General features: G+C 28.6%; 1 protein-coding gene across 3 annotated transcripts in view; it reads left to right on the forward strand.

The window, feature by feature from the left end:
• Positions 1 to 10,915, forward strand: part of LOC123306221 (zinc finger protein chinmo) — a 112,939-nt gene extending 102,024 nt beyond the window's left edge. For all 3 annotated transcript variants that reach the window (XM_044888148.1, XM_044888149.1, XM_044888150.1), the window contains exons 2-6: positions 2,256 to 2,399; positions 7,735 to 7,952; positions 8,142 to 8,844; positions 8,905 to 9,255; positions 10,415 to 10,915. In XM_044888148.1, the coding sequence (XP_044744083.1) occupies positions 2,256 to 2,399; positions 7,735 to 7,952; positions 8,142 to 8,844; positions 8,905 to 9,255; positions 10,415 to 10,677 (1,679 nt within the window). In that variant the 3' untranslated portion in view covers positions 10,678 to 10,915. The remainder of the gene's footprint in view (positions 1 to 2,255; positions 2,400 to 7,734; positions 7,953 to 8,141; positions 8,845 to 8,904; positions 9,256 to 10,414) is intronic.
• Positions 10,916 to 16,820: the final 5,905 nt, after the last annotated feature.

The raw sequence follows: 16,820 nt of genomic DNA on the forward strand, positions 1-16,820 counted from the left end.
ATTCAAGTATGGTACATACTATAAAATTTCCGCCTAATTGGCGCCCTCACGGGTAAACAGTGATGATTACGAAAAAATGTTTCAAACAAAAGTTGTTTATTTTTTTATAAGGAACATTTTTTATACTGAAGATGAACTTTTGTTCTATCTCTAACGGTTTACAAGATGAATCCTACGGGCCAAAGACCCAATTGACCTATGATGCTCATTTACGAACTCGACCTCACTTTTTACGTCCTGAGTACGCTGTATTTCAGCTCGATATCTTTTTTCGTTTTTGAGTTATCGTGTCCACAGACGGCCGGACGGACGGACAAACGGAAATGGACTAATTAGGTGATTCTATGAACACCTATAGCAAAATTTTGTGCGTGGCATCAATATTTTTAAGCGTTACAAACTTGGGACTAAACTTAGTATACCTTGCATATTACATATATGCATGGTATAAAAACTATATGAATGTCAAAATAAAATAATAACAGCTCGCTTATAAAAATATTCTGTTGAAAATCGCAAATTTAACTATGTTAACTTTTACCGGCTTTTCATATTTTGTGAAAGTGAGTGCGGATTTTATGACCTTATACAAAAGTAAAAAATTGACTTTAAGCTCGTAAATTAGGCCTATTAGTTTACAAAATTGACCTATTAAACCGTAATAACTAGAAAAAATATTTAAATTATATAAAGCTAAAAGTTTTTAGTTGAAAATCAAACAACTTTTGCTTGAAAACTATTGATATATATTTCAGTACTATACATTGAAATATACTGTATATTGAAAAATAATTACCTAAGTATGATAGCTGTTTTATCTCTAGGTTTTTATTATCATTAGTATTGTAAACATATGCATATGCAGTTTTAAAGAATCAGCAAATGATAGAATTTGATTATCGATTCCTAATATTTATTTGAATTATTTCTGTAAATTAATTTATGTATCAGTCAACGCATTTTGAAAACTTCAAACGCACTCTTGAAAGACTTATATTTTTGTATTATGTATATTTTTTTGTATTTTTAGAAGGTAAAATTAAGGATGTATGCGCAGGAAAACAATGTTTGATTTAAAGGCTCAAAATTATATTATAAGTAGACTTTTACTCAAAGAATATTTGGTTAAAAATTTCAGCTTAGAAAAAAAACCATTGAAAATCGATATAAAATATAAAATTGCTTTTATGGAGAAATCTCAAAAACGATATATTTTGAAAGTTTTTGATAATTTTCACTTGGAACGAAAAAAACACAAATTAAAAAAACAAATTAATAGAAAGTAAACATATAAGCAATGACATAGAAAATAAAAAAACCAAGTATCTCCAACCATATAAGGGATGTACGCGAGCACGATATATTTAGGGTTGAATTTGTTTTTATCTGATTTTCAACTTTGATGATGAACTTTCATGAATTTAGACGAAATATAAGAATAAAATTTTTCGGTATAATACCTTGGTTTTTGAAGTATCGAAAGCAGAATAATTGAGAAAAAATTTTTCAATATTTTGAAAATTACGCCAAATATCGACCAAAATTTCCTTACTTTTCGTCTTATATCGTCCAGTTATAACATAATTCACAATCAAAATTGGATCTGTTTAAAATGACTGTAGAATTCTTACACTAACAAAATTGAATATCAAAATAACGTAGTTTTTCTTTGTATATAGAAGTAACATGATAATATGAGATTCCCAGACTTTTGTAAACAGTTATATGCACTATATGCAAAATTTTATTAATCGGAAAAATTGATGATTGATGAAAATTTTACATTGCATATATCACACAAATTTGATTAGCCATAATTAAAATTTGTTTAAATTTATCAATAATAAGTTTTATTTAAATTATATAAAGAACTTTTTAAATAATTTTATTTAGTGCTGATTTTATGAAAAATTTATTATTTCAAATTTGTTTTCTTCTATTTAAAAGAAAAATTTTACTTAAGCGTAATATTTTTCTAAAAAAAAAATGTTTCCTAATTTTATTTTTCAAACAAGATTATTTTAATGCCATAACCATCCGGCACAACTAAATTAAATTTTTTTGAAAAATTAAATCATTTTCTTGGAAAACTTATAAAAGAAAAATAATTTTATTATTTATGAAAATTAAAAGTAAATATTATGTTTTCAGAAAGTCATTAATTTTCCGCATGAGTAAAATTTTTTTACTTTTTTTAAACTATCAAAGACTTTAGTTTATTTTTATGAAAAATTTGTTTTTCTTGTTTGTTCCAGCTAATTCATTTCAACCAGGCCTGGGAATGGATTCACAACAGCAGTTCTGTCTTAAGTGGAACAGTTTTGGTAGTAATCTCGCAACATCGTTTAGTAACTTATTCAAATCCGAAAGTTTAGCTGATGTTACATTATTTTGTGAAGGTTAGTAATATCATTATTATTATCAGCGATCATTATAAGCTAGTCAGCAAGTGCAAATTGGTTAAATGTACAGATAATGGTGGTAAAAATACATCTGATAGCTCGTGAGATTCGAATGACATCAAAAGTGTTTAAAAAAATTTAATACTTTGTTTATAATAATTTTTTTAAATCTACAAAAAAGCAAGATTTTGTCGTGATCAAAATCATGACACTCTTTTGACGTGATCTTTGAACTATATACATATAAGAAGGGCTCCATGAAGCCAAAACAATTTTGCACCAAACAATAGGGTTGGTTTTTAAAAATCTTTACTAGAATGCGAGATATAAACGTTTAAAATTCCTAATTAAACAAAGAGGAAGATACCCACTAGTGACGTCATACGTGGATATCGCCATAAAGATTACATATAAAACTTTGGTTTGCTAATAGGAGATGGACAACCTTTGAATGCAATCTTTGATTGCTAATAACTTCTTCGTTTTTTAATCAATTTTAATTTGACTTTCAATTTTGCCATAGTATCGAGTCTAATTTTACATATTTATGGGTAATATGGCCAATTCGAAATCAGGATTACCAACTGCTTTCCAAGAGACAGGTTAAAAGAATCATAGAATCCTTTTCGTTATCGAAATATGATCTATACATTGAATTCCTTGTTAAAATAGAATTTCTATTTCCCATACTTGTTAAACAACTTATTGAACATAGAAAAGAGGGAGGTTTCGAGTAAGAGGAATGAGAACACAATGGAAGTTGTATTTGCCTACCTTGTTTTAAAGGTAGTATTATATATTTATACCTAAAATTCTATTGTTCTTCGATTAATAACTAGCTGTATGTTTTAGTGAATGAGTCAGAATTTAAAGGGGGGTTGTTAGTAAAAGGTTTTTCATTTAAAATGATAGATCTATGAACTTGGGGTAACGACATGAGAGTAAAAGTAGTTTGACTTAAAATATGTCATTATTGAATTTAATCGAAAGAAAACACGCTAATTACGGAAAAATACTTTTGCCAAAAGTTGTCAAGGACAATACAGGACAATCGCCTGTGTCCATAACTTTCACCTACAGTTATCGATAAACTTTAAGCGTATTTTGTTTTGATTAAATGCAATAATGGCATATTTTTAAGTCTCATTTCCTCCGAAAGCTAACGTTTTTCGAAAAATTGTTTTAAACAAAAACTATTCTTTTTTTTAGTGAGTTTAACTTTCTAATTTAAAGTTTTCTTCTATCTCTTACAGTGTAGAATCTTAATTGGCTATTAACGAAACCCGAAGAACTAGGTCTAATCTGATAACAAAACAGGATGCATTTTATCAAATTCTATAATTTTAGTTCAAGTTATTTTTTGATTGGTTAACTATAAAACGAGTTGTTTAAAATAAGTATAAAAGGTCTATCATTTTAAATGGAAAACCTTGTAGAGTTTAATATAGAATTCGAAATGAAGAACCCTTTAAAACTACAAACCATACTACACAGGTAACTAAGGCAACCTGTATGAATCTAGCTCTACTCACTTTATTCGATATTATCCATAGATGTTAAAGTTTAGTTCAAAATTCGTAATAGAGAAAACTAGAGAATACAAATACTCGAAACTTTTAAAATTCAACCTGTTCATATAAACATTCGATATGTACGAATTCTTTCAAATTGTGGTTTTTAGGGCCTCATGGTATTTCTAACGACATGAAACTAAGAGTTAGTTTTGCTCGAAATTATGCAAAGTGGTAGTTTTCAACGACATAAAGTTGAAGAAAAATTGGCGAAGCGTTGATCGCCTCTCTTAGCTGCTATAAATGTTGAAAGTTGTCGATATTTAACACGTAAAGGATAGAAATTCATACTATTTTGAAGACATTTTTGAGCTTTTGAATCCATGTTTTTGCTACAGTAAGTAGGTTTAGGTTTAGGTTATATACACTTAGGCTATAGATCCCATTGTGATGCCATATATGTGTTTTACCACCTTTCCGCTGATAATTTCATTTATCAGCTCCTCAATTTCAGAGGCTGAGTGCACCTCCTTCATGCATATACCATGCATTACACCAGCCTATCACAATTATAAGCATACCGCGGACGGAATTGGTTACGCCTTAACCAACTGAGCTAATAGGGCGACTTTGCAACAAAAATTAGATGTATGTAAATAAACAAATTAGAGATGCTTTGAGCTTTAAAAGGGTATAATTGACCGTTAATTTTACGAAAAACAATAAACAAAGATTACTTGTCGAATATGTTGTCTAATCCAGAAGTGAATTCTATTCAGCTGTTCTGAAATGCCTGTCAAATACTTCACCTGGCCGTAAACCTACCTACGTACAAAATAATCGCATTTTATAAAAATTAAAATAAAAATAGAATTAATTAACTAATTCGTACAAAAATTATGACGCATTAATAAATAATTATTTGAAACAAACTAATAATTATTTACACTGATACTAAAAAAAAAATAATAAAAATGCAAATAGAAAAAAAAAACTTGAAAGGAAATAATCAAGGACAAGAAATTTGATAATTTACCCAAAAAAACAAATCATACGAACTCACACACGCACAACACAATAAAAAGTACAGGGCGAGGCATCTTTTAAGTCATTTTAAATATGTACATTAAATGAAAATATTTTCTGATAATTATTTTCACAAGAAAACCTTCTCTCTGAAAACAAAATAGTGAAAAGTAAAACAAATCACTATTTTGTAGTTCACTATTTTCACTATTTCAAATTTGAGAAAGTTCCGATTAAGGTTTGAGGCACGAGTATTAAGAGGCCATCATTTGAATTTTTGAAGTCCAATAAAAAAGCGTCTGCCATTTAAAGAAGAATTATTTCTATAGATAATTCCTCTTAAGGTGTTTCTATCGGAGTGAAAGAGAATGTGATATCTTAGAAAGAGAAAATTATAGTACTACTACAAAATATAGTACTAAATAGTAGTTGTATTAGTGCAGTAAATCTGTCAACGCTACAACCAATACTCTATATATATTGCTCATCTGTGCACCCAGTATAGTAAGTAGCGCATAATACGCCGGAAAATGTGAAAAAGTGGTGGAACAGCTCCGATTTAAAACAATTCTTGTTTGTAAGTGTTCCTTAGACCTTCACGAACATTCAGTCGCACTAACCTCGGAGTGTTTTGGGGGTGGAAAAACTACTCCCAGTTTCTCCTTTTTCGTTACTATACAGAGATTAGTACGGCTGAAATTCTAAGGAACACGTACAAACTTTTCTCTTATTAATAATATTTCCGGCTTATTTACATTCGAACTTGACTCACAGCAAATAATAGTCAAACGGAGTACAAGTTTTTTATATTTTGATGCATCAAATTTAATTGGCATAAGCATTGACCATTTTAATATCTTTGATAATCAAAATTTATGTCACTTGAAGGGCGAAATAGCTTTTTCATAAACGAACCAAAATCATTCTATACATACGCGTATAATTCCAAAAAAAAATTATATAACGATTAATTTTATTTTGGCTATAAAAAATAAATTAATAAATATACTTAATTTTTTTTTTTTTAATGCTATTTATGAGTTGATAAAATATGCAAGTCAATGAACTAATTGCAAAGAAAATAAAATTTTTTTAAATAATCATGGCCACATTAAATTTGGTGATAATTTGATATTTTTTTATATATATTTTGTTTGTCTTATCTTAAATAAACATTGTACTTAAGATAAGTCAAATATACTTTTTTTTTCCTTGCAATTATATAATGCGTTTTTATTTTTATTAAATTTATTTCCTTGATGTTTAAAAAAATGTGCCATTCAAAAAAATATAATGAATTTTAATAAAAAAACTAATTCGATCGAGAAATGTATTTATCTTCAAGATTTTTCTATTTCAGTCTCTCAAATTATCTTTGATGATGGTTTCATATTAATAGCTTCTGGCGAGGTTACTTTACAGGATCTTTGTAGATATGCAACCCTCTTATCATTAACACTCCAAAATTTTTTGATCAATAGATAGATAATATGACTAAAGTCCTTGACCACTCCTGTAACAATTATTCTCCGCTATTTTTATATTTTTTCAAGAGTTATATTTCGTTGTTAGATCTAAAATCTAATTCTTCAATAGTTCAATTGCGTTGTTAAGTTTTAAGCTTAAAACTTAATAAGTTTTAGGAAATTTCGAATTCATAAGACAGAAGACCAGAGATATAACTGACATAGTCTCGTCTAAATAGACTCTTGGCGAATACTGGATATAATTTAATCACGATAAGTTTATCATTTTTAAAAATTCTCAAATAGTTTCTGATTTAAAATCAAAAATTCATTGCTTTATTTTTTCCAATTGACTTGGAGAGCACTCCAGGTCCTTTCAAAGGTGGGCTGGCCATGTGATGATTTGGGGAGAATTTTCGGTGGGCCGCTGGCCTTTGAAATTCGGACCCGGTGGCAGAAACATTGAAAAAAATATATTCTGTGAATTTATTTAATTACAATCTTTCGTTCTTTCTCAATTTCTTCAATTCTTTTATCTGTCAGCTATTCACTATACATTTCAAACGTCGGCAGCGCCTTTACTTAAAATTTAAGGCCCAACGTTGTATAGACGAAAAATCTCTATATGATCACCGAAAAGTGAGTACCTTTTTGCAATACAAAATCTGGTAAATACTTAGAAGTTATACTAAACTAGACCCTTCTATAAGTTTCCGCTGGGCCGCTTACCCCCAGTCTCCCAGTCTACTCCTGGGTCCTCTTAGCAATATTTTTTAATGCTCTCATAATCTGCTTATGCGTATATAAACGATTGACATCAATAGCCTAGGGGAATTTAGAATTATCATAAAAAGAATTACAACGATGCTCAAAAATTTACCGGAAATTAAGTACAATATTTGAAAGACATTATAAATCTCAATTATCAAGAGGCTCTAATAGTCTAGGAATAACGAGAAATTATAATAATTTAGAAAATCAGTCTCATGTTTATTGAGATTTCTAATTGGGATCCTGTAAGATTATGTAAGATGTAAGATACAGAAGATTGTAATTTCACTCAATTTCAATTTTAAATATGCGGTGTAAATAAATTAAGTTAAAAAAATTTTTATCAAAATTTCCATAGCTAAAAAAATACACTAATCATGCAGTCATAAAAAAACTTATCTATTTATTTCTGTAATTTTTAATTTTTTTTTTAAATTGCACAAAAAAAAAATTTATTTATCGGTTATTCAACCCTACAAGGTCTTACCAAAAAAAATTAAATGCGAATAATTTTCTTGGATAAATATTCGAATAATTTTTTTCTTTTCTTTTTTCTAGGTGTATCATTTCGAGCACATAAACTTATATTAGCAGCATGTAGTAAACATTTAGCTGATTTATTTGAAACAGCACCATTATTCCAAAATGTTTTGGTTATATTGGATGGAACATCTGCAGCTAATATGTCAGCGTTGCTTGAATTTATGTACAAAGGCGAGGTTCATGTTTCACAAGAATCATTGAGTAGTTTTTTAAAAGCAGCCGAATATCTTCAGGTTTGTATTTCTATTTTTTTAAAAGCCCAGCTTTAACTTCCTTTGAAATTGAATTGAAATGACACGGATTTGCGAACTACATAGCATTCTTGCCTAATACAAAAACGCTATGTGATTCCTTAATAGTTATTCCTTAATATTTCTTGAATTTTTCTTGAAAAATTAGTGAAACTTTTATCCTTTTTTTAGGTAAAAGGTTTAAGTATTGAGCATGAAAAATTAGCAGCCCAAAGTCAACACGGTGTACAAGATACATCCGCACTAGATTCACCTACATCACGACCAAAACATGGACGATTATCTTCATCAGGTAGTAAAGAAGATTGTGGCGATACACCCATCTATCATCCTGTTCCATCACCCTCCTCGTCATATCCTACAGGAATTCAATCATATATGCAACCACCTTATAGAAACCATGAACAACGGGTAAATTCACAATCACAAAATAATGTCAATCAAACACGATACGATGAGTGTTCGTCACAGCAACAACGGAAACAACAGCGACCATTACGTAGTCCAAATGAAATGTTACAAGAGGCCGCTGCACTTCAACGTGCTTCAGTGCTACGTGATGGAAGTATTCTACGTGCGGATGGAAGTAAACAATGTGGTAGCCGATCAGGCTCGCCAAATGGTGGTGCAATGGATTATCGTCCATCATCAAGTTCCTCATCCTCATTACCACCTGGAGGGCATAAGGATTCTAACATGCTCAATAGTTCTGACCATAATAAATATGGAAATGAAACACCTGAAGGTAATAACGGCTCATCAACGACGGGTGGACAACCCACATCTACTTTTGATAGAACTGCTGTTGTAAAAACCGAACAGACAACACCAGAACACAGACGACATTCTGGCGATGATGCAAGTTTTCCTGAAGGTAATTTACCAAAAAACTCTACTCTAAAATCGTTATTCACAAAACAAAAACGATTTTTAGATTTACGAATGAAAATGGATACGACACCATCGTCAGGAGGAGGAAACCAGCAAGATGAACAAACAAACATGGTGACGAATAGTACAGGTAGTAATATTGTAAATTCAAGTGGTAATAATGGCGGACGTGATACAGGGAATAATTATTTATCGAATGGTACAGCTGGAAATAATAATGGAAGTGGTGTTTTATCATCACCAGGCGGTGGTGGACAAAATGCTATTCACATTAAATATGATTGTGACAGGGATACCACAAAAATTACAACGGGACCGGATGGATTATTACCAAATATATGGCAATCTGTTGGGAAATTGAGTCATAAAGCTGGCTCGGTTACAACACCTGACGGTAAGCCAAATTTTTTATATCTCCAGAAAGTAAATAGACTATTTTACACTCCCTTTGCCAAAAGACGATCTTATAGCTAGAAACAGATTCTCTATCTATAAACTTATTAGATATTTACTTTTTCTTAGTGTCTTCCAATTTCAAGGTCATTTCCAAAGTGAAGGGTAAGAATCTGCCCTCTTATACACGATTAAAATTTGCAAAATTAGAAAAACTTTGACCTGAAACAAAAAACCCATAAACCAAATATAAAAATTCGAAACTTGAACATCAGATGGTCTTCAAACGGCTGACACAGAAGCTAACATAGCAAAGATCGCACTTTTATTCCTTTTTCTTTCCAGCGGTCCATGCCACCCATTAAGCATGTACGTATTCATTAAAGTCTAATCTTGTATCTACTTTTTGGAAATTGTTTGCCTCATTTTGCATAAAAGCACCAAGTACAAAACTTTATGAAAAACTTCTGATAAGTTCAGTACTTTTTATTACTTTTTCACTACCCATGTTGTTTTTCCCAGGAAATTTTATCTTATTCTAATAAAGCGTTTGTTTCCCAACGCAGAGAAGTGAAATAGTCAGTTAACTTCAATTATCTTCTCCTTGTTGCATTCTTTGCAATAATTGTCACTAATTTTCTTCTATGTTTGAAGGTTCATTGCGCTTATTCAGTTTCTGGTTTTTTCCTACCAGATCTTTCTTCTTATCTCACTCTCAAAGTCTCAACCTAGCATTTGACCGTAAAATGGAGGCGTATGAACATATCAACCACTAACCATCTAAATAAACAGGAAATTCCCGAGTCAACGACAATGAACTTTAGACACCACTGAAATATTTTTCTCCCTTATGACGCGCCTTACCGTCTTACCGTCTTTACATGGCCGTACCGAAGGGAATCTAAGTTAGGACTGTCTCCCCTGAAGATTCGTTGTCAATGGATTTAATTTACTTAGTGTGGTTATGCCGAATTACTGTTGAATTTATCAAATTTTGAAGCCAATTTCTGATTTACTATCCTCTATGCCAAAATTTCTTGTTATGACCCCCCCCCCCTCTAAGAGCATTCGTCTATATTTTTCTAAGAATGTTGTTCGATTTTCAATATTTTACAACTAATCATGATTCCAGAAATTCATTTTTATTTGTATTTTTATAGGAAAAAAATTAAAATGTCCATTCTGTGAACGATTATATGGCTACGAAACAAACTTACGTGCACATATACGACAAAGGCATCAAGGTATACGTGTACCATGTCCGTTTTGTTCACGTACATTTACACGTAACAACACAGTGCGCAGACATATAGCACGTGAACATAAAACTGAATTGAGCCTGAAAACATTTCAACAAACTCAACAGGCTGCTCAACAACAGCAACAAGCCCAGCAAGTACATAACAATCATAATACACAATAGAGATTTCCACCTCTCTGTTACATGTGGCCGCCGCCATCTTCAATTGTAGCTCAAACAGCTGCCGCATCATTACAAGCTGGCCTAATGTAATAGAGATCGGAGTATTGGAATGAATATGTTATTATTTGATTTTATGTCTTGATTTTTTATAAATCAACAATCCAACATGGCCAAATTTATTTACCAAAAAAACAAGTATAAACAATGAATGGCCATTAAAATCTCATCCATCTTGGAATAAAAGAAAAAAACAAACTTCAACAATGCACCCACGATACAAAGCAAATTCAGGATTTTTAAACAAAATATACCTCAAAAACATTAGTTAAGTATAATTTTTTAATAATTAATAAGAAAAAAATGTAAATGTAATTAATTTTTAGTAACTATTATTGTTAAGTTGTCGTCATTATTAGAATTTAAATTAATTAATTATTACAGAACAAAAGAAAATCGATTCGACTTTTTTTTTTTAATATCAAAACACATGGATCGATTTAGATCACTACTCAACGAAATTAACACAATTTTTGCGATGTTGAGATCATTTCAAGTCTCTAAAATAACATTATTTCAGCCAATTAAAGAATATTTCCCAAAATTTTTTTGTCTCATTTTAAAGGCCTTCACAGTAATTTCGGTTTACTACACAAAAATTTTCCAGAACAAATTCTCGCTTTGCAATGAATCCAATAAGAAAATATAAGTTTCAGTATTTTATTTAATGTCCAAAAACTGTTGACCTCAGAATCGCAAAATGTTGAGTATTGATCATTAAAACAATGTTTTTATAAACGATTTGGTGGTCTGACTCAATCTACCTCAAACTATTGATCTCACAGAATATGATATTTTATTATTGTACATATTTATAGGCGTTTTTTCGAAATATCATATGAATTCAACGTTCATGTTTGAGCAATAACTACCTCAAAGTAACCAGTAATATAGATAAATGAAGTAAAATGCTCGCTTATTTTCAATTTCCACCATATTGACTTGTTCGTGACATTACACATTCTACGATATCAGAAATGTGGATGGAATGTCTTTTAAAAGAGTAAATTCTTTTACTTTTTATATTTTTGCATTTACTTCCTCCTACCTTGAAACATTTTATTAAGATCCATGACGAAGAAACGAAAATTATTATAAAATTAATATATTTATTTATTATTTATTTTAGGAGTACTTTATATTATTAATTTTATAATAATTTTAATATTTATTTAAATACATCACAAGAAACATAACCTTTAATTATTTATGACATGAGCTGGACTTATTGTCATACACACAGACTAATGCTGCCACCATTCGGATATAAAACAAACAACACTTATTCATTTGTTTCTTTATTAACGTATACAGTATGTACCAAATTAATTGTGTAACAATTTAAAAATAATTTTATATATAAATTTTAGTGGACATGCTGTATATTTAATTTTAATAATTGTATATAAAAAAAAATTAAGTTAAATATCTTTTATTAACGAACATCAAACTACGAAACGTGTTTTGTGCTTTGATGAACGTGAATAAACGGATATAAACCAAGCGAAAAGCAAAAAAATCGTGATCCCTATGTTATTTGTTAATAATTATTGAAAAAGTGTCATGTTGATGAGAGCGCGTGCGCATGAATGTTGTGTGAATAAATGTTTCATAGTGTGAGAGTGTTTATCCAAAAAAAAAAATATCTTCTGCTTCTAATTACGTACTCAATATTTTAGAAAACACAATAAAATATTTTTCTTTTTAAATAAAAAATACCAATCGTCGATATGAAAACTAGTCAAAATATGTGCAAGATTGATTAAAAAAACTTGTTTTTATTGTTTGTTTATAGTATGTAAGAAATATTTACACAAAATACAAAATAATCACTCAGGAATCAAACAAATTTTTTTGGTAAATATGAAGCAGTAAAATAAATACCTCATTCATTAAATTTAAAATAAATAAAAAAAAACACTTATTAGATTAAATATATAATTAATCAAATCAGGGATTAGCTTTTTATGTTTCGTTTTTTTTTTTCTATCATCTTTTTTGTTTTTTAAATCTTATTTACGACATTTTTTTTACGAAGTACATGGTTTGTGCCAAATATCAAACAAATAACCTCGTCTTAATTTTTAGTAACTAACTTATATGTCCAGAATTTTAGAAACATAACTCAGAATAAATATCTATTGTAAGCATTCTTAAAATATATCTTATTCTTAAACCACAAATGGTCTGGAGAATCAAGATTTTTGCTAGAACTGAACTTCTCCCATACTTTAGGATCAAAATCACGTTTAATTCGAAGCAGATCATACTTCTAAAGTTTCTAAAAACTGGCATATATGTTGTAAGATATCCACAAACATACCATAGAAGTCTACATTTGGGATTTAAATACTTTCGTGTATACAGTATACGAATTCTTACATAGTACCTTACTAGTCAGTGATCAACCCTTACCTCAACCCCCCCCCCCTATTAAACAAGAATACCTCCACCCATTTAACGTTTATACCTCAATATTTATTTATTTAAGAAGATTTCAATTCTCTATTTCAAATTTTATTTCTATAGATACAATTTTAGAAATATACACCACGGTTTTTAAGCAAAAGTAATTGTAAAGTTATCTTAATTGACCGAAAATGAAATAACTTTTCTTTTTCGATTTCAAGGTCATTGAATATTCGAACAAAATGATGTCGTACTACATTTTGCAAAAAACTGTGGTCAAACATACATGACAATGTTGTTGTAACTCAAGATATATAATATTCATAAAAATATATCACAGTCTACCTCTTTACAATGTACAATTATTACAATAATACAGTATTTTTAATTATTTGTGTAGTTTAAAGAAAAATAACAAAAATATTTATATAAAAAAAACACTTCCAAATGAAAAGACATTTAAAAAACAATCAAACAATACAATTCAGATACAAATGAATCTCAGGTAAAAATAATATATTAAATCGGTGCAATAGTTGTTTGTCTTAAATGTTGTGTCTAAAACACTGCCATAAAAAAACAAACACGTACGAAAATATACATATACACAAAAAGCACTATGAATATGACGGTTATATCAGCTGTCATTATTTCTACGTGGAAAGAGACTTCTTACGGAATCAAAGAAAATTGACAGTTGATAAAGCTCTTATTATTTATGGTGTTAACTGCAATAGTTGGTACAAATTGTATTTTTTGTACAGTTAAAATAGTAATTATGTAATAGGATACAAATTATACATAGATATATATTTTCGACAATAGATTTTATTTTCTTTTATACAACAAAAAAAAACAATAGTATGTAAAATAACTCAGGATTTTTATTTATTTAAGTTTCATTTATTATAAAAACGCCATGATTGAGTAAACAAAAGCAGCGTAAAACTGTACAATGAAGGTCTTATAAATTATGAATTAAATAAGACACGTCAGTCGTATTCAGCAAGCATCATTGAAAGAATTCTATTGACCTATGTTCAATTATATAAAGTAATAAAATTTTCTCTCAGTTTTAAGTGCTCGTATAACTGTTCGAGCAACAAAGGTTTTCTGAGGGCTTCAATAGGTCTAGAAAAATGCTTGAGGTTCCAAGGGTACAACAGTGATACTGTCCAAATAAAGATACTTTTAGAAGCGAAGAAGTATTACGACCTAGTGAAGAATTAACTATTATAGGCGCGAATCATTGTATAGTGGCCTATTTTGTAACTCACATGATTTACAGCAAATGTACACAGCTAAGTCAATCATTATAATTCATATAATTTTTTAACTCCACCAGAAATTTGGAATAATGTTAAATATTATCCGGAACCATAACCAAAAGTGTAAGGAATGTTGAACAAAGATGAATATGTATGAATGCTAAAATTTTGTTGTATGGCGCATGAGTAAAAAATTTAAGTATGTGATTGCGAGAGCTGTTTAATGAAGAATGTTGTGATAGCTAAATAACCCGATCCGAATTATTAAAATTGTAAGCAGATTTGTGAATGTTTTTCGATTATTTTTTGAAAAAAAATAATATAAAATATTTTTATTAATTATGTGACGACCAAATTTGTGGTAAAAAAAAATTATTTGGGGTTATTTTTGTGTCAAGCTTCAATTGTTTCTTTTGTAAAAAAAAAATTTTTATTTTCTTATTTCTCTTTTTATTATTGGGCAAAGGTTTTTGTTTTTTTGAAACTAACTCTTTTCTCTAAATATTTTATCAGTCAAAAAGTTTTTTGACTCTAAACAAATAATAAGTGTAAAAAAAAATTTAGCATTAAAAATGTCTTTTTGTTATCCATTTTTGAAAATGTTTATGAAAAAAAATTTATTAATTAATATTGTAAGTAACCAATAATTAGGGAAAATAATTTTCAATTATTTTATAGTTTTTATTCAATTTTTATGTTAAGTTTTATGTAGTTAAAAAGAGAAGAGGTATGAATTAGCACTAAGTGCGAATTTAATTTCATTTAATTTTTTTTTTTTAGAAAAAAAAAGAATAAAACGGGTAATTAATTAATTATTAAACTAAACGCGGTTGTGTTTTAATGTTTAAAATTTAATACAAAAAAATACAAAAGAAAATCAGTTACGTAATAATATCCCACCATATTGAAAAACAAATACGTGGATATTCATGTTAAAAAATTCAATGCAAGGTAATAAGTTTATTTTCTGTTTTTATATTTTCAAAAGAGGTGAAAAATAAAATTCAGCAAACGATTCAATCAAGATTTGAATCCAAGTTTTATTCATAGATGTCCTTATTTGTTAAATTAATTACCATTATTTTTGATGGTTTAAACAGAGACATCTGTGGATTTATTACTGTTACAACAAAAAACTTTGATTAATATAGATTAATCGAAGTTTTACTGTAATATATTTTTTTCTAAGTATAATTCACTGTAAATATATCTCAGGTATTTCAATTCAGAGGAATCATAATAATATTTCAAGTCATAAAGCAATATAACTTTGTTTTTAACAAAAAACAAATGAACAACGAAACTATTTTAACAGTTGTGTTAACATTAACCTAAAAAAAAAATGTAAACAGTCGCAACCAAAGCTTTATATATATATTAAAAAGAAAAGAAAACTATATTTTAAGTACAAATAATTAATCAAATCTACCTCATTTTTATGTTTTTTTTTATTTTTTATTTGTTTTATAATTTAATGCAATAAATTAGTCGTTCAATTTAAAATAATTATAATTTTTAAACACCATTATCTACCTCACAATGTGTTTTTTTTTTTTTTTATATTTTTTTTTCTTAATTTAATATTTTTTAATTATTACAAACTTAATTACTTTTGTCTTTGTGTTAGTAAGTGTAAGATTTTTATAAGTTTATTTTTTTTTTCAAAGTGTGTTTGTTCCTTTTATGAGTTGTATCACAGTTTACAAGTACAAGCATTTGTAAAGCATTGAAGTATTTCATTATACTGAAGGGCCTTTACTTAAATTCGTATTGCCCGTATTCTTAAACTCATTGCTCAGTTTATATTTGTAAACGGTGATAATATTACCTTGCATTGTGTGACGAAGTACAAATTTTATACCGATTAGAAAAATCGGTTCATTTGTTTCGAAATATACGTAACACTCATATATTAAGAGGGTTTTTTTTTTAGTAAAAAAGAAACCTGTATATGAATCCAGTGATTTGAATTATTATTTTTTGTCAAAAAATTTAAATAAACTTTTATTTTTAAATGTTTTTATTTTATTTTATTTTTTAAGTTTTCCAACTTTTTTTTTTTTTTTGCTAGCAATATGAAAAAAATTAGTACAAGAATTTTACCACTTAAAGAAAAAAAATCGTACAAATTTTGTAAGCGTAAGTATTAATTATATAGATGTGTGCTTGATGTGTATGACTGAAGTGAGCTACGTGTACAAAAAAAATTCGAAATTCATGATATCAAAAACATTACTACCCTTACATGTCCGAGATCTCCTACTGTTTCAATCCAAAATTCCATAGAAAATCGTTTCAGAACATTTCCAGATATAATATATTTGGATATAATATCCCGTCCATTTCATACGGTTATTTTAAACAAATTTTTCAACAACATATCACCAATTTTCCGGTTTTCGATTTTCG

Source organism: Chrysoperla carnea, chromosome 1, assembly GCF_905475395.1.
Source record: "Chrysoperla carnea chromosome 1, inChrCarn1.1, whole genome shotgun sequence".
Lineage (NCBI taxonomy): Eukaryota > Metazoa > Arthropoda > Insecta > Neuroptera > Chrysopidae > Chrysoperla > Chrysoperla carnea.